Source organism: Pagrus pagrus, assembly GCF_965226575.1.
Source record: "Pagrus pagrus genome assembly, chromosome: 16".
NCBI lineage: Eukaryota > Metazoa > Chordata > Actinopteri > Spariformes > Sparidae > Pagrus > Pagrus pagrus.
Genome location: NC_140200.1, coordinates 14,772,054 through 14,793,837, shown reverse-complemented (window position 1 = coordinate 14,793,837; position 21,784 = coordinate 14,772,054). Strand labels below are relative to the sequence as shown.

Below are 21,784 nucleotides of genomic sequence, written 5' to 3'. Positions count from 1 at the left end.
ATTTACATAACTGGTCAGGTCGTGTTGCATCCAGTGTTTGAATTCCCAACAGATCTCTTGAAAGTTGTTTCAAGGATCTGGAGACTTTCTACCATTAGTACTGTGTAACAATATCAAACCAAATGCTGGAGTTATTATCATGTATTTCACACATATTCACTTTCTGTTGTGATGTCACTACACCTCTTATTTCAGATACCACCACGTTATTATAATAATACAATGTCAGCATCTAAGTAAATCTCAATAGACACGTAATTACTGTTCTGTAAAAAGGGGTTTGCGTTAACGCTTTTAGCTTAGCAGCTGCAGTGAAGATTTCAGCTTTAAAAAAGGGTGTAAATAACATCTTTTCAAATCAGTTTGGGATCTCTGGGCTTCAGAAGATGAGGATTAATTTGGACAAGCTGTGTGGAGCCATGTACTTCAGTTGTTTAGGAGAATGCTGCAACAATGCTTTGCTGTGAAGCTCCAGAAAGGTTTTGTGGACTACGAAGCTTTACATGACTCTTTATCAGCATGAGGGTGAGTAGATAATGATGAGTCCCTTTAATATACTGGCGGACAAGACACAGCTATCAAAACATACTCCATTAGAAGTATAAGTTTGGAATCCAAAACTCTACTCAAAGAAAGCAAAACATGGTCAGAAAAATGTTTGTAAAGTAACTTCCGCCGTCAGATAGTAAAAAAGTACAGTATTACCCTCAGTTACTTTCCACTACTGTATGAAGGAACACTTAATCCTACAATTTATCTAATAAACCTTAAACCACAGACTCTAGATATACAGTGTCAAGTAAATGTTATTTTATCGAGGTCAAAATAACAAATTAGCCTTTTAAAAATCATACATTTTACATTTATCGTATTGATTTTATATGAGTAAAACAATGATAACAATAAAAACAAGACCGCTTCATTGCAAAAAAACACCAAACCTTTGAGTCCCTCCTGAAGGCAGGGGGTGCTTGTTCGCTTACCCTTCATCACAAGTGAAACAGGAGTAGCTGGGAATCCAATCTGCATAGGCTTTGATCAGCTGTGCCCATTTATAAATAACTGTACAGGGGGCTAATAATAGAAGCATTAATACATGCCCTGCATTGTTTCAGGTTGCCAATGAGGATAAATAGAGAGCTCAGATTGTATTTGGGGTTTGAAGCCAGCGAGACCCTTTCAGTGCAACATGGGTCCTGTCATATGGGACTGTGCAGTCAGCCAACTTGGCACTTGCTTAATAGCACTCCTGCCAAAGACACCTACTTATTACCACCAATGATGTTACCGCCCTGTCTCACTCACAGGTCAGCTGTCTAACACAAGCAGGACAGTTTTTGTTCTTTCATTACAGTCTGGTTACTTTAAGCACTTCTCAAAGCTTTTAAAGGAAAGGTCATTTGATATTAGGAAATATACACCTGATGACCTTTAATTTGTTTATTCTAACAAAGACTACAGTTAACCTCAGTTTGGTGAACCAGTTTTATTGGGGATGGAAAAGAGAACTGGCTTTGTCAGGCGTGTCTGGTTTTGTCATACTCGCTTATGTAATACTGCCTTCAAGTGCTGTGGGAAATACCAATGTAATCACTGGACAATCGGGAGAGAGTGTATGTATGGTGACAATTTATTCATAAATCAAACTTAAACCCACTTAAACTCAAACCCAAACAGAGGCATATATGTGTACCTTCGGTGTGACTTTGGGCTGCCAAACCACAGATATAATGACATGTAGTTTTTGTTGCAACTTTACATTTCTTTAAAAACATGGCAGCAGATGTGCCGACTTCCCATCAAAAATATCTATTTATTGTCGCCAAACAAGGCTGAAATTTGTCCGGAAGTCTGGTCAAGAACATCTGGCCTTCTCGTCTGTAACTCTACCATCCTCCCCTCCATCTCCTTCTCCATACGAAGGTCAGGTCATAAACAAGTAATATAAACGTGATATGACAACTGTGTGGACATGTCTATATGGTAAACATGAGACCTACAATTGTGTATGTATCAGTGGGTTGCAGAAAGTTATCTGACAACATTCGATCCTGGCGAGTGGGCTGGAGTTCACATTGGTCATATGTGTTCGATCTCCTTTCAAAGTGACTGAACTGGTAACTGACACCTGAAGGAAAGCTGGAAAGACAAAACCCCAGAAGAGTCACATCAGGGGAGGTGCAGCTGAAGGAATATGAAAATGTAGAAGTAGTTTGCTGATATTGTCTAGCAAGCTCAGCAGGCCTTCAAATGATTCATCTGGAAAAAGCTGACCAGAAAGACTGAACAGGAAATAAAAACACAGGGAATGAAAAGATAAAGGACATGGAGATATTTCAAATTTAAAGAAACACAGCTGAATTTATGTAAACTTATTGGCATTTTTATGTTGCTGATTATCTTTTCTGAGGAGGCCACAGTTTTGGTCCGGATAAATCCTCTTCACAGCTGACATGTTGAGCTGTCACAGCACAGGTGTGACCGATTTCGTTAACAATGGCTCCGTTCTATTAAGTGTCCAATAAGCAAACATTAGATGGGTTTGCAAACATTTGGTTGGCTCAGAGATGTGTTAATATTAAACGGCTGAAATTCACAGTTGAGCAGAAGTTAAAAGCACAAGTGGCATTATGAACACCAGAATAACAGGAAGCTATAAAGGTCTGGAAAGGAATAAAAGATTTTGTACTTTGTGTGATGATAATTCCCTGGGGGATGAATAACATGTTTTGTTTGAGTGTAAAAACACGTATTTGCCAAAATACTTTGTTAATCATCTGTCTATGCTTAAACTTACACTATTACTGCAGACTGATAAAACAAAGATTGTATGTAAATTAGGAACATTTTTTTGGCCTCTCTTTAAATAACTTGGATCGTGCTGGGAAACTATTCCGGTTGTTTACGACTGTATTATGGTTTTGTTTTGTGTTTGTACTCCACACCGTGATGTAGTGGTTGAGAGTAAATAAAAAGAAATCTAAATATTTACATGTCTAATTTGCTTTTACTTGCTTTTCTTTTGCCACTGCAGCACAAAGTGCCTCTATTTTACACTGTTATCTCCTCGTTGGCGGCTCACCTACTTTACTGTATGTCAAGAGTTTATATTATTGCAGTATAATTAGCAAATAATGTGTACCCTCACTGTGAGTTTGCCCAGTTGCCAGAATAAATATTGGCAGACCACAGATAAGGTGAAACTTTATATTTGTTTTTGTCGCAACTTTACATCTCTAGGTCCAATTTTCAATTTTACCTTGTGACAATACTGCGTTCATGGTCTGGCTAGGTTTAGGTTCAAAATCCACTTGGGTAGGGTTAGGACAGATCTTTTTTTTTTGGCTAAAACATTTTTTGTAGCCCAACAAGGCGGAAATCTGTCTGGAGGTCTACTCAAAAAGATCTGGCCTTCTTCTTAATCGTCTGCCACATTATTAAACATAAACTACTCAAAATTCACTTGATTGTTTATTCTGTGACATATCTGAATATTTATATTGTGTTTTGTGAATAATTTTGCTCCAGAGAAATAATGCGTCTCATCCATATCCCAACACCTCTAGCTAATGTTGAGTTGTATATTTAGGCTACATGTGATAATTGCTTTTACTCGCTCGTCTTTTCCCACTGCAGCACAAAGCGCCTCTGTTTCACTCTTAACATCTCCTTGTTGGCGGCTCAACTACTTGACTGTACCTCAAGAGTTTACGAGCAGCACGTGAAGGCACCGCGTCTTCTTCCTCGAGCCTCCTGGAGAGACTTTTGATTGGCTGCCAGTGACATCATCCCTACTCGTACGTGGGACTCGACCGAAGGCAGCTCGAGCGACAGGCCGCCACAGAGAGAGGCACGCAGCCCGGCCAGGCCCCGCCCACCGCAGGGCCGGACCTCACTGTACAGAGGGAGCGCGTTTAATATTAATGAGGTCGCGCATTGGCTCAGACGCGCGTCAATCCCGCTGCGCAACTTCTGTAGGCTGGCAGACTTCCTTCAATATTATTTCTGGGGAGAGCAGGGTAAAAGTACTAAAAAATGTTGCCGCTCCACAACACCGGGACGGACTGAATGGAGGCAACGCTGTCAGCGAGCGGAGATCATAAATCCGTCTACAGTGACCCGCGACACACACCGGTAAGAGCGGATAGTTTGGAAGATGAGTGTTCAAGTTGTTGTTGAAATGCACAGTCATAGAGATTTCACTCGACTCTATAATTAATGAAGAGGAATATCTAATTGCTTGCATCCATTTTGAGCTGATTAGTGCTTAATATCCTTATTGTGTAATTAGATTTTTTATCACAGCTGTTAAATCTCACCGCTGCGACAAAGTTACAATCTCCAGCTTTCAGACGCAGCCCCCTCGCTTTTATTCTCTATTTTTTTTTTCTTTTTTCTGTGCCATACAGCGGTGTGTAATTGAATTTCCTGCCGTGTTCAGCTCATCTGATCAGTTCGTCTCGTCCTGAGAGCCATATCATATTCTCGGCACGTTCTCATGCCGGTTTCTTCAATGAATTTGGCCATGAATGATTTTGTGCCTTTGCTTGAAGCTGCACCGTGCTTAAAGGATGCCAACGGCCGGGACAGGCAGTGCTCGGCGGGTGTCTTTACATAATATGCCAGGATGACATGCTTTTAAAATGCTCAGGCTGCTGATCAAAAGGAATTGCCACCCTTCTTTTTTTTTTTTTTTTGTACCCCGACTTTCCATTTGGGGGAGAGAGCAAACTGCGGCGTAGCGTTGATGCAGTATTTTATCTTTTTTTTTTCTTTTTTTCCCCTCTCTTGTTATAAAAGCTTTGGAGCAGACAGAGCAGCAGAGTTGGGATGAAATATTCAGCACCACTCTCTCTCTCTCTCTCTCTCTCTCTCTCTCTCTCTCTCACACACACACACGTACAGTATCTGGAGGATGATTCATATTAATTACAAAGTGATTCAGTTACACCAGACTCTGTGATGATTTCACTGTTTATTATTAGTGGCCAGTCTGTCACGCCTACATTTTCCCACCAAGTTGGGTGTAGCCCTGCAGGTGTTGACACTACTAATATTTGGCTCCAGCAGGCGTTTTCTAGTTTGCATGTTGATCAAACAGACACGAGGTCCGCCTTTGTGCTCTCCAGTGGACGCAGAATTCATTGAACCCAACTGTTTTTCTTGCCTCTGTCTCCACAGAGCGGCTTGTTGACTTCTCCGTAAACGTCCAGCCCTCGGCCTCCCCATGCCTCCATCTCCCCTTGACGACAGAATTGTGGTGGCGCTGCCAAGGCCGATTCGACCTCAGGAACTCCAACTGCGCCTGGACACCAGCTACCTGGACTCCATCGCCACCAGCAGCAGCAGCAAGACAGTCATCAGCACCACCGTGGTGAAGATCCGGGCGACGGCCAATCTTGTAACGTATATGCCCTCATCCAAGGGCTCCACGCGCTCGTTGTCGTGTGGGTGCAGCAGTGCCAGCTGCTGCTCTGTGACTACCTATGAGAAGGACAGCCAGAGCCTCAACCACAGCCAGGTGAGCGCCAGCAGCCCCAACCTCAGCTATGCTGGCGCCCCAACTCCTATGGTCAGCAACCATGAAGCATTAAGCGCCCCCAGTCTCACCCCTGGCACCGGGAAGGCCCTGTCAGCCGTGAGGGTCATCCACCCCAATGAGCTGGCCAAACGGATGACCTGCTGCCCCATGGGACACCCTGTGGGGCCCATACCGGTTATCATCGACTGCAGGCCCTTCATGGAGTACAACAAGAGCCACATCCGGGGGGCCGTGCACATCAACTGCTCCGACAAGATCAGCCGGCGACGGCTGCAGCAGGGCAAGATCACTGTGCTGGACCTCATCTCCTGCCGTGAGGGCAAGGACTCTTATAAGGGCATCTTCTCCAAAGAGATTGTGGTTTACGACGAGAGCACCACGGACCCGAGCAGGCTGACGTTCTCCCAGCCGCTGCATGTGGTCCTGGAGTCACTGAGGAGGGAGGGCAAGGACCCCATCATCCTCAAAGGTAACACCTAAGAGGGTTTGTGAAGGCTTGGGCGAGAGGGGGAAAAGGCTTCCCTGTATAAAAAGGGATAGAAACCACAATTTCATGGGCTTTAGTTTGACTCCGGAGAGAGTAAATCAGATCAGACATCTGAAAGCAATGTCCGATTTAGCAGTGCTAGAAGCTTAGTGGCAATATAAACTGATATGAAACTAGTGTGGCTGCATAACAATGTGTGCAAAGCCTGTTAAACTTTCCCTTTTATTGTTTTGGTCAGCTGATGTTGCCTGTAAACACACTGGTTGTAGCTTTCTTCCTCCTGTCAGCTCTTACAACATCTTATACAACATCTATTGCACGTACAAGCCCATGCACACTGTGTCTACATCAAACATATGCACACACTCCTCACCAGCTTTCTATACGACACATATTAAGCATTTTGCAGGCAGTGAGAAGCAGCTGTTAGTAAATAAGGCGGTCTACCGAGATAGCATTCCCTGGGTCGCTGCCATGTTTTCTATCTTTGGTGTGTGTGTGTGTGCGTTTGAAGCTGGAGCAGCATGTCGTGTTGGGGGCTGGGCTGTGCGAGTGCTTCCCGAATGCCTCCGAGTCACCGTCTAGCCGCAAGATCACAGCACCTTGATCTCTCCTCTTCTTCGCGTCTTCGTCCTCGCGTGCTTTGATGGACGAGGCTCTCATCCTGCGCCGGGGTCTGTCTGAAGCTTGCGTCGGTGGGAGGAACAGGCAGACCGTCTTGCTCTTTCTTCGCCGGGCTTAATTCTTGCAAAATGCAAGACATCCTCTCTGCTGAGGGATTTGAATGGCTTAGCCTGACTTCTTTATCTGCATTACAAGACCTTTTTCTTATCCCATGTGTTGAAATTTACATGTTGATTGTAGCCTAAATGACCAAAAACACTTTGTATGCTATGATTTAATGGTCGATATTTTACCAAAATGTGAACACAACCTGCCCCTCAGCACAAAATTTGGCTTTTGGTCCCATTATGAATAACCCTTTAATTTTTACACACAATGGTGATTATAGGGCTGGGGAACATGGCCTTAAAGGATGAGTCCGCCCAATAAAGTTCACCGTTAAAAACTTAGGTATTATCTATTCACCCTCATGTGGATGAAATGTCAGGTGAAGTTTTGTAGTCCACTAAACATTTCTGGAGCTTCACAGCAAAACAACGTTGCAGCATTCTCCTCAGCAACTGAAGTAGATGGGGACTTGTTTTATAACGTAGAAAAAGAGCAGGAAAAAAATATAAAATGGCTCCATACAGCTTGTACGGCGTAATCCAAGCCTCAAATTAATTTGGAAAAGGCGTTATTTACATTTTGGACGTGAGGTCAAGCAGGTGATCCCAGTCTAGACGCCGTGAATGCTAACGCTTTTAGCTTTCCGGCGACAGTGACGATTTTAGCTTTAAAAAGGGTTCAAATAACATCTTTTCAAATCAATATGGGACGTTTGGGCTTCTGAAGACCTGGATTATTCTGGACGAGACGTATGGAGCCATTTTGTGTATTTTTTCAGCTGTTTTTCCCCCCCCCATCTACTCCAGTTGTTTAGGAGAATGCTGCAATGCTGTTTTGCTGTGAAGCTCCAGAAATGTAACTTCACCATACGTTCCATCGTCATGAGGGTGAATAGATAATGACTGTATTATCATTTTTGGGTGAACTGTTCCTTCCTGAAATCTCCTCAAAAGCACTTCTTAAATGGTAGGACTAGGCGACAAAATCAAATACCATGATATTCTTTTACAGAATACTTGTGAAAATATTGTTGGCATGACTATTGGTGCTTTCACAATATCAACACAATGAGATTTTTGATAAATAATCATCAGGAATGTGGATATAATGTATAAGTTGGTAAGAGCAAGTATTAGAACAAGTAGGACAGTCTGGCAAGTTAAAAAAATGACACCAGTTTACTGTAATGCAATAATTTAAAGCCACTGAACATGAGATCCAAAATCTAAGACAGTCTCATCGCTGTAGTGACTAAGACTTCATTTCCTTATACGTATAAGAGCTTTCTAACTTGGCGACGTAGTCAGAGGATTTTGATCATTACTCGCAGCACTAGTGACATATTTGGAACGTGTGTGTATGAAAGCTGCTGAATAATTTACTCATGTTTGCTCTGTTACCAGCACGCTTTAGTCATGGTTTATCGTCATACTGTTGTTGTGTGATTCTCTGCTTCACTTGAACCACAGAAATCTTCCGTCGCTGCCACGCTGCAGCTCAGAGAGCAGTAATAGGTTACATTTAATCTGTCAGAATTGCCATAAACAACATGTCAGTGGTGTCGGAAGGTTTAGGGTGGTAAGCGCTGGAAACAGCAGGTCTGTGGTGTGAGAGGCCTCTGCGAGGCAGAAGCGGTAGTTTCTGAGCAGGAACCGAGCCCATCGCTTATGAAAGTGATAGGCACAGTTTTCATGTTTTCCCCTGTGAGTTTAGTTGAGAGATAATGACAGACGGTCACACTTGACAGATTTCATCTCACAGCAATGTGCTGCTTCTGGAGCTTCTGTTATTCTCAGTTTACTAGGAAAAGTATGGTTTATCAGCTGACTTCGACCTGAAAAGAAAGACAGGAAAGCAGTTTTCACAGTTCACTACGTGACTAGCTTGGCAACTTGACTTGACTGTTGATGCTAGCAAAGAGCTGTTAGCTTTCAAAAATGTGTGAAACGAGCGTTGTTTTAGTTCATTCTCACTGCCGTCTTCAACCTCTTTCTCTGTGAAAAAGCTCTGATAAATGCACCGCCGACACTACCTGCTCAGCACCAAACAACACACAAACCTTGCATCCAGCTTGTGAACATAGCGGCGCATTTAATGACAGACGGTCACACTCGACAGATTTCATCTCACAGCAGTGTGCTGCTTCTAAAGGTTCTGTTATTCTCAGTTTACTAGGAAACGTATGGTTTTTCAGCTGACTCCGACCTGAAAAGAAAGATGTTGGTTTAGTCTGAGCCAAAGTAGGAAGCAGTTTTCACTAGCATAGAGACTTGACTATGCTTTCAAATAATGAGCAGACATTTACTTCCTGCAGGTGTGTTGTTTTGGTTCTTTCCCACTGCTCTCTTCAACCTCATTTCCTGTGAAAAAGCTCTGACAATTGCACTGCCTACACTCTGTGCTCAGCAACAAATGACAGACAAAGTTAGCAACTAGCGTGTGAACATATCACAGAGTTTAGCCAGACATTGCCTCTGGGGGTTGGTGGAGACCAAAACAGAGCTAAAAGGAGACTGAGTATTGAACTAAGATGGCCAGAAAAACAAGTAAATAAATGCTAATGTTACTTTGTGTCTGCTGCAAAGGTTTGCTTATGTTATAAAAAAGTCACAAAAGCAGGTTGAGCATTAGGTGCTGGACAGAATTACAGTTGGAAAAAACATTTATTTTAAACTTCAATGCACTACTAGTATATTAAAGAAAATACGCAATATCAGTTTCGATAGCAGCAAAGTAAAAAAAAACATTTCAACAACCTGCACATAATGAAAATCTGATTGTAGATCAACTGTTTTATGGCTTCAGTTCTTTCGACACTATCAAATGTGGAAATTTTAAACATGAGGTTTTGAAAAAGTACTGAAATCTTGTTACTTTTGACGACCTTAATTTATAAGGTCTGTGAAGTGGCTGTCAAAAATCCTGATCTTGTAACTTGTTTAAACTGTGACTGAAGGTGTACGTTACGACCTTTTGCAGATGTTCAATACAGACGAGGTTTTTGAATTTATGAATACAGCTCTGTGTTTTGAGCTCAAACTGTTGGACATGTAATAAAATATCAATACCAGTGGAAATTACCTTTAACATCTGGTGTCAGATAACCCGTGAAGACTTCCCATTCTTCTTTTTACTGTAGTCTATTTATTACCATGACACCTCATTACAGTGAGGACTGTACCACAACATCAGGTTAATGTCTTTGTTCTTGGTGGTGAATACACTCCCCCGACAGTTGACAGGAGATCCCCACCTGCCCGGTCACCAAGTGGAAGTTGTGTGATGACCTCACATGGCATGATGTCAGCTCTCGCAATGTGAACAATACATGGATTGATACTATTTGTGTGTGTGTGTGTGTGTGTGTGACACTTTCCACCCCCCTCCACACAACTCGTGAACTGAAGGGAAACTTTGCCACCACTGGCAACAGGTGCAAACCAGTTATTTGGAGAAGTGCAGATGTCCAGCGAGAAGTATATTAAACATTTAGTACGTCTATTTACCTGCAGATTAACAAAGGGGATTTCTCAGGCCTCTGTCCAGCTAGTGGAAACAGTCTTCGCAGGTATTTTGAGATTTTCTCTCCTCAAAATGAAGTTTACTGTCAGTTTTTTGAGACAGAAACACTGCCAGTCCCTTCATATTGATTTAATATCCAAATGGAGACATTAAATTTACAACCAAATGAACAGTGTGGTCTGAGGATCGAGAGGTTTCTGTTATGTTTTAGTGCTTCAGAGCTCTTTAGAGCGAGTTGTCGTTGCTCTTATCAGATGTGTATGCAAAGCGTACTTGTCCCACTCGGTTGTAATGTGTGCCATGTGGCGGACAGACACATGTATTTTTAGCATGGAGGGCTCCAGTGGGAATTGAACCCTTAACCCCTGGCAGTGTTTGCTTCACCCTCTTTCCAAGGAGACCAACAAGGTCAGTTTGTGGTGACATGAAATATAAAGTAAATAAGAAAAGGTTGTTTTACAGTAATTATTTCTTTTGCTAAATACTTCCTGCTCACCCTGCGCTGGTATTAACTTTGAGCTCATGTCACAATCTTTCTGCTACACAGGAGGACTTAGCTGCTTCAGACAGAACCACGAGAACCTGTGCGAGCACTCGCTGCACCTCCATGAGGGTTTGGACACCGGTGCAGCTGCCGGCCTGACGGGGGCGCTACCTCACTCCCTGCCCTCCACCCCGGACATCGAGAACGCAGAGCTGACACCAATCCTGCCCTTTCTCTACCTGGGGAACGAGCACGACGCTCAGGACATCCATCTGCTGCAGCGCTACAACATCGGCTACATCCTCAACGTGACCACCCACCTGCCGCTCTACCACTACGACACGGGCCTCTTCATCTACAAGCGCCTCCCCGCCACAGACAGCAACAAGCAGAACCTGCGGCAGTACTTCGAGGAGGCGTTTGAATTCATCGGTATGAAACATCTTTTGAGCTTTAAGCAATATAACTGAATGCTTTATGGGGGCCTGAAGAAGTAATCTTATATCTTTTATTTATAACTTTTTAGAGACAAAACATTGAAGTGGTAAACAAACAGGAACATTATCCACCTCCTCCACGTAAGAGGAAAAAAAAGACAAGAACAAACAATTAGTGTACTCTTCAGAGGTTTCTAGGTAATCCGTTTACAGTTACATGACATGATCATCACTGGTCTTTTTAAACAGCTGTAACATGGCTGCAATTGCTGCAATCGAATCCTTTGGGGGCAACTGCAACCGTCTAAGTTATGTCCACTAAAAGTGCTTGTTTTTGCCATTGTCTGTAAGAATTGTTTGTGTAATGTCGTCAGACACTTATAATAACAACTTCAGCCTGTCAGTGGCAAAAACAACACGACTTTGATAGTCAGAGTCGCCCCAAAAGATTAAGTAGCAGCAGCAGCAGCCGTGTTGTGGCTCCCAGCTGAGGTGATCGCCTGGACCAAAACACGTTAATGTCAGAAAGGATTAAAGCAATTCCTCCTGAAGTATGATACATCCAGAATCTATACACCTCACTCTGTGGAGCCCATTGAGATATTTTCAATCTCAAGTAAAATATAAAATTCTCTGTTGTGACTATATACATAGACATAGAAACGGTATTATAAGTGGGCTAGTGCTCAGTTAATCTGAGCAGGAATGTACAGTTTCCAATTCTCTACAAGTTTGATGATGTAGATGTAGATAGTTGCCCGGTCACAAGGGAAGTATTAACATCATGTATGATAAGTGAACTTCCCCCGATTGAACAAAACATTTACTTTATCATCTTCTGATTGTTTCCATGTTCCTCTCTGCAGAGGAAGCACATCAAGCAGGTATGGGCCTTCTGATCCACTGCCAGGCAGGCGTTTCTCGTTCAGCCACCATCGTGATCGCCTACCTGATGAAGCACACCTGGATGACCATGACGGACGCCTACAAGTTCGTCAAAACCAGGAGGCCCATCATCTCCCCGAACCTCAACTTCATGGGCCAGCTGTTGGAGTTCGAGGAGGACCTCAACAACGGAATAACGCCACGAATCCTCACACCAAAGCTGACTGGTGTGGAAACCGTCGTCTAAACGAACATGTCGACTTGACGCTCACACTTGTACTCACTCTCGCGGCTGCTCTGTGAGAGCCACTGTATTCTTCTTGAATCTACTCATGCTCATCTTGGACTCTCTGGAGTGCCAAAGCTTTGGGTCAGTGGTGAGGAGAAATGCCAAAAATCCCTACTGTTTGGACCTGGCCGAAGTCCCGGAGGAGAAGAAGAGTTAGAGCGATAGAGATGGAGAGATAGAGGGGAGAGGCGGTCAGTGGGAAGCTTTCCATCTGTGACCGCAGAGGAGCAAACATGAGGGGAAAGGAAATCGGTTTTGGAAAGATACTCTATGTGCTTAGGGGCAATTACTGAGAAGAGAAACTCTTAAAGCTCACACTGTGGCACACAGTTTCTGTTTGCAGACTCAGGCGGGGTTGGCCACGGCAGTGCCTGTCAAAAAAAAAACAAAAAAAAAAAAACACACAAAAAACAAAAAAAGATGAAGACTTGTTTGGTGTGTTCATGTTGTTGTTCTATTTTTATACAGGGGTTTATGGGGGTGACCATGACGAGCCCACAGTGGCTTACTGTGCAATAATTTCAGAGTGGAATGCAACTGAGACCTTGATCTTATGTGTATATATCGGTAATGATTACGCAACATTTCCAGCTCTTTGCTGAAATGCCATTTTGATGTTAATGTAATTACTGTTGTTCAGTTCTATATGTTTATGGTGCATACAGTTATGCTGTAATATTTGGCGCAGTTGTGTACAAGAGACAGAAAAAATGGGGTTTTGTTTGTTTTTTCGAGTGCAGCTTTGTGGGTTTATGTCACTGAAATCCATATTTAGTGTGTTTGCTTCTTCGTTTTGCCATTCCTACATCCACATATGCATATATTTTTAGCAATACATCTATTACCAGACAGCCATAAGAGCTTATTTTAATGCATGGCTGCTGGCAGAGGAAAGGACACTCTGAAATAATCAGTGAATCTTGTAAAACAGGGCTACTGGTGATGTTTAATGTAACAGAACGGAGGAGTTTCACTGCCTGCTTCTGTTGTCTCCTCTGTTCTTTTGATCCCGTTCATCCATGAGCCAGCTCTGTTGTAATGCACTCTACTGTGTCTCTATGTAGCTACGTGTGTGTGTGTGTGTGTGTGTGTGTGTGTGTGTGTGTAAATGCCCTAAATTTTGAGCTTTGATTTAGTCCACTGTGTGGTAGCAGAGTTGAGGTACAGACAAACGTTCACTTCCTCCCGCGGGTCACGGTGTAGTGTGACGGTGGCGGTACAGTAGAGCAGTGTGACCCTTGTTCTAATCTTTTGCAACTCCCCGTCGCTGACACTAAGCTACAGTCAAGTGAGCTCTTCTGCCTTGCATAGGCGAGCGCTGCTGTCACGTGCTGTTCTAGTGCCTCTATCGATGCCTTAATTCATGTGTCACCACTGGGCCTGCGCATGGTACACCATCACGTGCAGACGAATGCAGAACGAGGTCGAATGCAGAAGCTCCTCTCGGTCTCTGTACTTGATTGAACTTTTCCGCCGTTCCTGTTCTGAATTTCAGAAAGTTGCATTCAAAGAAAGCCTCGAGGTGAAAACGTTTGTTACGTAACTGTGATCTCGTGGTGGCATTTGAGGGAGAATCTGAACACCACCGTGAATTGTAAATCGACTCCGCACTAAACAGTAGTGTAGTAACGAGTATATGCACGCACACAAAGTTTACCTTCATCCTGTTGCATCTGAGCGTAGTCACCTTTGATCACAACAGCGACGTGTAGATATGGAGAGAAAGGCAAAAAATATACTCAACTTGCTAGTGCTACTTCTTCATGCCTTCATTCTGATCCAGGCTGCAGATCTTTTGCTTTTCTTTTTCAAAACAGAATCTAAATTTTTCATTTCAGCCACGTCAGTTTTTAAACACAAATAATGCTTCAGTTGTTGTGAAAATTAAAAAAAAGGGAAACTTCTTGGCACCCAGCAGGGTTTAACCTCAATGGTCAGAAATGCCCAAAGTCAAACCCTGGACCGTTCGTTTTATTTATTAGATAACAAAGACTAAAGTTAATTGTCATGTTCAATCTTCATTTAAGTAAGGACACAGTGAGTTATCAAAAAAATTCTTGCATATTGAAGATGTAACTCCTGTTTCAAAGAGAATTTAGTATTCGCTTGTGCTGCAGCTTATGAACATCTTTACCCACCTCTATTTTCTCACGAGTGCCTGATCGGTACTGCACATGTGCGACTCACAACAGAGCTGAGATTGAGACTAGCTAATTCCATCACCTGCAAGTGAGTCACTAGATTTCCTACCCTGACTCCTTACTAGCACACAGTATAAAGACCCTGTCTGGGCGAATTGACTGTGACTTTAGACTTTAGAGATCAGTGTTGTCTGAGAAATGTTAATTTTCCTTTCCAGACTGCTTTGTTTTTCGCCTGAACCGCACATTTTTGATCTTAATTGGTAACGATTTGATAAACCCAAGGGCTTTCAAAGTTTCTAAAGCGTAACAGCACGTAGTCCTTCAACTAAATTTTCAACCTTAAATTCAGACCAAAAAACAAAGAGTACGAGGCCTTCAACTAGTATTTTGTAGTTCTAACTGAACTGAATGGAAGCAGCTTCCTTACAGATCATTGTTCCTGTTCATATGTTCCTCTGGTTTGTGTTCAGCTCCCTATTGTCTGCATGAAAAGAAAAGAAAATGAAGCACAGAGCGAACAGTATTATTTTCAAAACACCAAAAACAAACATTTATTTTGCCGCACAGCCTCTGTGAGCCATTACATCTTCAAAAGTACATTTGAACCCCAGAGTTTGTCAGCCAGGTGAAGGAGAATGCAAGTTTTCAAAGCACAGTGAAAAGAGATTCACTGTGCGCTCTTTAAAGGGACAGTTCACCCCCAGTCAATCGTAATCATGTAATTACAACATCTACTGGGGCCCAGAAAGACTTGTTCCCTTTAGCGTACACTCTGAAAGAAGTGTCTGTAAAATGGCTGACACTTATTTTGAGCTTCACAACCGCTGCAAAATGACTCGTTTGACGATCATAATTTGATCCATTTGGCCCAATAACATTTGGAAATTGCAGAGGAAGAAAATAGTTCCTACATGACAAGATATGTGGTTTATCTTGAGGAACTGGGTCATAATTGGGGATAGACCGATTATTGGCCGGGCAGATTATTGGGGCCAATATAAAGCATTTTTCTGTTTTAGTGTTTGTTTGTTTTTTAAATAAATGAATTGAAACATGCTTTAAAGGAGATATTTGTAAGAATTTTATTTTCAAACATTTAAAAATTGACTACAACAATCAACAGATCAATCGTCAAAGACGTCTATGTATTGTATTGTTAGCACGCGTACCAGCTAGCCTCTGCCCATCCTGTCTCTTCATAGCACTTTGTACCTCAAAAAGAGCCAGCAGTGAGTTGTAGTGTCTGGTCGGCCCTCAGTCCAACATGAGAAGATTAGAAGATTAAGAGGTAGTGCCTTGAGGACAAGAAACCACTTTCGAAGAAGTGTCAGAAATAGTAAATGTAGCAAAATACTGTAGTTAGCCGAACATTGGCGTTTCCAGAGCTGGAAACGGTTCTTGGCGAGTAAACTTACATAAAGCACCTTTAATTTTGCTGTGATGCAGCATTCTTTCTTTGTCTGTAGTTTTAAATATCAGTTTTTGGTCTCCTTGATTACTAATGATCAGTGTCAGTCCTGAAAGAACATATCGGCCGACCCCCTAGTCAAATGTATTTTTTTGGGGCCGTTATATTGGTGGGACATGTGGATATGTGGAGACAGCCGAAACTCCCCAACCAAAACAATCTAGATGGATAAATAGCCCTACAGGTAAAAGAAAAAAAATTTGTATTTTTGATTTTGTGGTGAACTGTCCCTTTAAGGCTATACAACACCAACATTCACAACAATAAGCTCCAAAAATCCCTCATGTGAAAATCCATGCTATGCAAACAAAACTGTAACAGGTTGTGTCTTTACTCGTTCTGTGAGGTCTGAGAGAGAAGAAACACTTCGAGCATGAAAAACAGTTTGCAGCCTCAGATTGAAGTGAGTTTCTTTTTTTTTTTTTAACGTGACTTATCGATGAAGAAGTCTAGAAAATTTGTGTGGCGACGCCGCGTCCTCACTTGTATTTCTGTTGCTGTTGTCATTGGTGTCTACTGGTGCTCCACAATATATATTTGAATATGATAAAAAGGTATATGATAACAATTTACCACACGTTTGTAGTTTGTCCATTTATATTCAGTGATTTGCAAAAAAAAAAAAAGACAGAGTGCTTATCATCTGAGCCAATGTTATATAAGAATAATGTACATTTTCGTCCCATCTGCTGGTTCCTACGACCGCAGCGGCACATGGCTTTTGTATGTAATGATCTATCTGACTGAACAATGTAACCGTCATACTGTACATTACTCTCTGGTTGGAAAACGAAGCATGCTGTGTGCTCATGGTCTGTGAGGGACACTCGCAGTCATAATGGTGCTGTCCGTCTTTCCCACACTGCTCTTTCTCTAGAGGTCACAGCCTGACTGACAGCTCCAAGAGGCATCTGGGTATCTGTTCCCTTTTATTTGGAAACACGGTTCTGTATTAGAACAATATCGAGCTGTCATGTTTGACGTGCACTCTTTACGACTAGACTTGTTTAAGAGTCTCCGCTTTGGCCTCAGAGGCTCTGGTGGAAATGGGCTTCGCTCTACAAGTCTCTCTATCTTTCTCTGTGTCTGTTGTCGACGTTCAAGTATATACAGTATATAAATATATATCTATTTTCTTTGTATGCATATATTCATTACTATTTTTGCACTGACCTACGGACAGATGGATTTATTTTTCTTTTTCCACAAAGGGTGCTATTATAACGGAGGCCTTCTCCCACACCTTTTTGCATGACTTGCTCAAGATTCCTCAACTGGTCTGTCATCTCTTCTCCTACTACTCCTTAAACTGTTGCAATTGAAGCACTGTAATTTTGTAATCCCTACTTGTGAGCTTTGAAATAAACAGGGAGGCTTCAAGTTTGGTTTGGCGTCCTGGAGGTTTGTTTTCTCCTGGTTTCTTCCTCCCTGAGTGGAGGAGCTAATTTCTTTGTTTGTAATCTGTTTCTATTTCTCACACACGGTGAAGACGTTATACTCAGATGTTTCATGTTGTATTCAAGTGTTTAGAGCGGCTAACATCAATATTTTTATATTCACAATGGAGCAAATCACAGTGTGTAATGAGAAAGTGTAGAGACAAACTGCAGAATTATCACCTGACACTTGACAGTATCATGCAGCATCTTTCAGTTCATTATTTCTGGATTGTGTAACATAATTTAACTCTCATCAGTTCCTATATACTCACTTAACATTTACTACCTGCTTGCATTAAACAGCAGGAAGACAAAGTAAGCAACTAGCTGGTGAACGTTAGCCGTGTTTCCATCCAAAGAACCTGGAACTTATATTCTCAGGTACGACTTTTCAGGGAACTAAAAGCTTCTTACGTGCCAAACGAGCTAGATTACTAGAAATAAATTATGCAAATGTGTGACATGGTGACATCACAAAGTCCTGGAATTAAATCCGGGACTACTGAGGAGGCGTTTCAGGAGCAGAGTTTTCTGCGGGAGAGAGGAGCTTCTGTTGGTGCGGCCTTTTGACCTTTTTAACTTTCAAGATCTTTTACATGCACAAGAATAAACAGTATACAAAACAGTTAAGGGCAGGAATAAACGAAAAAGCATAACAGGACTTGCTTTAATCACTGGGATCAATAACAACAACACAAGCCCTACAGTGTGTATTTTAAGAGACAGCCTCTCTCAGCCTCTTGACATTTGAGCATCCAGCGGAGTACACAGCCAGAGTTGTGAATTATCTGCACTCCCCTCCATTGAACCATGTGTCACATAGCTGCAGGAGTTATGGGCCTATATTTACTCCGTCTACAGCCTCATGGCTAACAGCGAAGGGGTGTGGGGTTGTTGAGGGGGGCTGGCCTAAGGGTCAAGATCTCTCCATAGGAACAGGCACAAAAATAGTTTTTAGCGTTGTTTCTAATTACAAGTGATGAGCGCCCCGCCTCATTAATCCTTTCCTATCAGCACTGGGCAGCCTGGCAGCACCAGAATAGCCCTGATCTTTGTGCCGCTGCACGCCGCTCTCCAGCGAGCCCTGCATGGACGTATTAGGCAAAGCAGGAGACGAGAGGAGGAGGACCTACCTTTTCCACACAGACAAACAGGTGCATGCGCACACACACACACACACACACACACACACACATACACACACACATGATGAAGTGTGTGCATACTTCCCAGTCAGAGGAGACGGTGAAATAAAGCAGAGAGGATCTCTGCTGCGCTGGTTAACATCAGAGCTGCTCCTTTTGTCACTAGGAGACGCACTCGCACGTCATCCCACCAAGGCTTCACTAAACAGCAGCACGACTCACGCATGAAGTCATGCTTCTCTTATTAATTTAAGCAAACTTTACAACATTTGCCAAAGGATGATTCAGATTGTGGTTAATGAGAGGAAAATGGGAACACAAATAAAAGCATAAAAGAATGCAGAGTCAGTACTACAGGGTTGTAAGATTTGTACGGCTAGTTTGGTACCAATGTGACAGCATGTTTTCTTTATATTTGTTGATTATTTCATTATGTGATGGAATGATGTTTACTTTCAGTGTATTGTCTTTGGCAGTGGCTCCCATTCTTGAGTTTGGGACCATGAAAACAGTCCAGGGATAAACGATCATAAGATTTCTGTTCTACAAAATTATATTTTTTTGTCGGCTCAGTTGCTCACTAATAGCCATAACTTTGTTATGAGCGTCTACAAGTTGACACCTCTTCATTCCAAGGGGTCATAAAATGAAAAGGTTGGAAACCACTGCTGTAGAATATCAGGTGTAATAAATAAATACAGAGTCCTTGTGTCTGTGCTGGTTGCCTCACCATGACGACAAGACTGGAGGATTTTTAGCTTAAATATAACACATGTAACATATTTAGTGAGATTTAGAGGTGCTGGTAGACAAACTTTCACATTTACATTTTTATTAAACTTAAAGTACAAAACTCTTCTTCTAATATATCTTCTGTCCTTGCTCTGCCTCAGAGAGGCTGAAGAACGTTCTGTGACAAACCTGCGATGTAGATGATTCTGGGTAAGACGCGGACTATGTGGAAACCCTCGTCCTTATACTTGAGTTTTTTCAAGATTAGGTCCTACTCGTTAAGGTGCACCATGCAGTTTTCGGGAAGAAATTTTAATCAGAAGGGAAAGACCTTTATTGACTGATCTGACTGAAAATGAACAATCAATGGTGATCTACAGTCATTATTTATGCTGCTGTTATGTATGGCTATTCTTCTCTCCCCTTGTTTTGTTTTTTTTCTTATATCCCTGCGATTTATTTTAAATACGAGCCACAGTTCTGTCTTTCTGCCCGTTCGCTCCAACGGCAAAGCACTTCCAAGCTGCATGTTTGCTGTGTTTGTCAACCCACTATTTAATCCGCTTAATAGTACACGTTGCCTGACTTCACTCTCCTCTATCATTACTTTGACCTCATCTTCCCCAAACCCTTCTGGTCCATGGTTATTCCCCACTAAACCCCCTATCTTTGCTGACATTGTACAAATTGCAAGGCAGGTGCCGTCGATTTAAGTTGATTGGAGATGCATAGATCACAGGTGTGTAAGTTACAAATGGTTTTCACGATCAGTACTTTAATCTACAAACGTATGCACGCCATTGGAAAAAATCTTAAGACTAAGTTCAAGTATAAATCTAAGAACATTCATTTAAACGAGGTCTCTGAACTCAACCACATCCAGCACCTTTGGGATGAACTGGAACGCTGAATGTGAGCCAGGCCTAATCACCCAACATCAGTGTTCAGCCTCACTAATGCTCTTGGTGTGAATAGGAGCAAATCCCTGCAGTCAAAATCTTGTGGAAAGCCTTCAAAGAGGACTGAAGTCTGTTACAGCAGCATATTAATGCCTGTAGTTTTGAAATAAGATGTAATACAGATGTTGTATTTGTCCAAATACATTCGGCCACACATCATATACTCCTGTGATGTAGATTAGTCAGGATGAGCTGTGACCACTGTCCCCCTCACTGTAATGTATTGTCGCTGTAAATGAGTTCTGGCCTGTGATTCTCTGCAGTCAGCTCTTAGCCGGTGAGTATGAATTATCCTCCTGCATCACAGACACAGAGCGAGAGCGAGAGAGGGAGAGAGACAGGAGTGAAGGTACAGAGAAACAAGCAGAGCAGCGAGGGATGGAGTGAGATAGATGGAAAGCGAGAGCAGAAGAGGTCATGGCCCGTTTCACACAGCCAACGAGGAGATTACATGAGGTCACCAGGCATGACACGGGCGCCGCGCAGATGCAAATATGCCACCTGCGGAGGAGCTGAGGACAGGGAAGGACAAGGAGCTCGTAGAGAGGACACAAACTGAGAAGCATTTCATTCTGCGAGATCGAAATGATAGCAAACGACGACTCTGCGCGGAGGCGAGATAAAAACACGCTGTCATCCAGAGCTGCTGAGTCCACAAGCCTGCAGAGTGAACGTGCTGTTGTTATCGCTTGTGGCACATACTGGACTTTTGAAGTGTCATGTCTTGTTACACATTAGCCGCACACTAACCACTGCGCAAGAGACAGGCCAGCGCTCAGCGTGGGGACTCCATGCCATATGTCGGACACTGTGCAGTGGAGCTACGGCAGCAGTGAGAGTCAATTTATCAGAACGTTACACATGTCATTTTCATTTAGGTGCTCATTCACAGCCGTGTAATAGCTCTAATTTGCCTCGTGATTCATATGCAGGGATGATATCATATATTCATGAGACACTTGAGACAGCTTTGATTTAAATAACAGCTGAACCCATGAGAACAGCTGTATCAAAACGTCAACTGCAATTACACCCCAAATACATTCAGATATGACTAATGTAAAATAAGTAATGTAGGCGTCAAGTGACCGTGAGTTCATGATTAAGGATATTTCTGTCGGCCTACTGACCTAATGGGCTTCTGTCATGGCTTTCTTTTTCTGTCCTGAACATGTATAGACCCGTTTCGCAGCAGACGTTTGGACCCTGCGTAGCAGCAAAAGCACAGATGGAATTATTATTAACGATGGCTTCATTAAGTGCCCCAGCAAGTTAATCCAGTCAGCCAGTACACAGTTCTGGTTACCTCATTAAGTCATGACTTCATAAACATCAGATGCTTTTTTTTGTTGGAGTTGTTCATGAGGACTTGATGTCCTAGTTCACATGGAAACAAAACCCTTGAAATGCAATATATATGAATATCAACTATAAGAAAAAGGAACTGTGCCAATGCAAAACTGTAGAGGGAACACCACCTCAGCGTCCTCAGCTGTAGCTACAGCTCTGTTCAGCCTAT

The 21,784-nt window shown here is 42.6% G+C and overlaps 1 protein-coding gene across 1 annotated transcript; it reads left to right on the top strand.

Moving 5' to 3' along the window:
• Positions 1–3,946: 3,946 nt before the first annotated feature.
• On the top strand, positions 3,947–17,375 carry dusp10 (dual specificity phosphatase 10). The gene is made up of 4 exons (XM_084377997.1): positions 3,947–4,134; positions 5,182–6,011; positions 10,831–11,199; positions 12,071–17,375. Exons 2-4 carry the CDS (start codon positions 5,228–5,230, stop codon positions 12,334–12,336), a joined length of 1,419 nt encoding a protein of 472 aa, XP_084234123.1. The 5' UTR covers positions 3,947–4,134; positions 5,182–5,227; the 3' UTR covers positions 12,337–17,375.
• Positions 17,376–21,784: the final 4,409 nt, after the last annotated feature.

Bases quoted from the DNA above. Each gene is read 5' to 3' on its own strand.
- dusp10 (XM_084377997.1), top strand. From the start codon at position 5,228: ATGCCTCCATCTCCCCTTGACGACAGAATTGTGGTGGCGCTGCCAAGG. The intron at 6,012-10,830 runs GTAACACCTAAG...TCTGCTACACAG, and splicing joins GGACCCCATCATCCTCAAAG to GAGGACTTAGCTGCTTCAGA. The intron at 11,200-12,070 runs GTATGAAACATC...TCCTCTCTGCAG, and splicing joins GGAGGCGTTTGAATTCATCG to AGGAAGCACATCAAGCAGGT.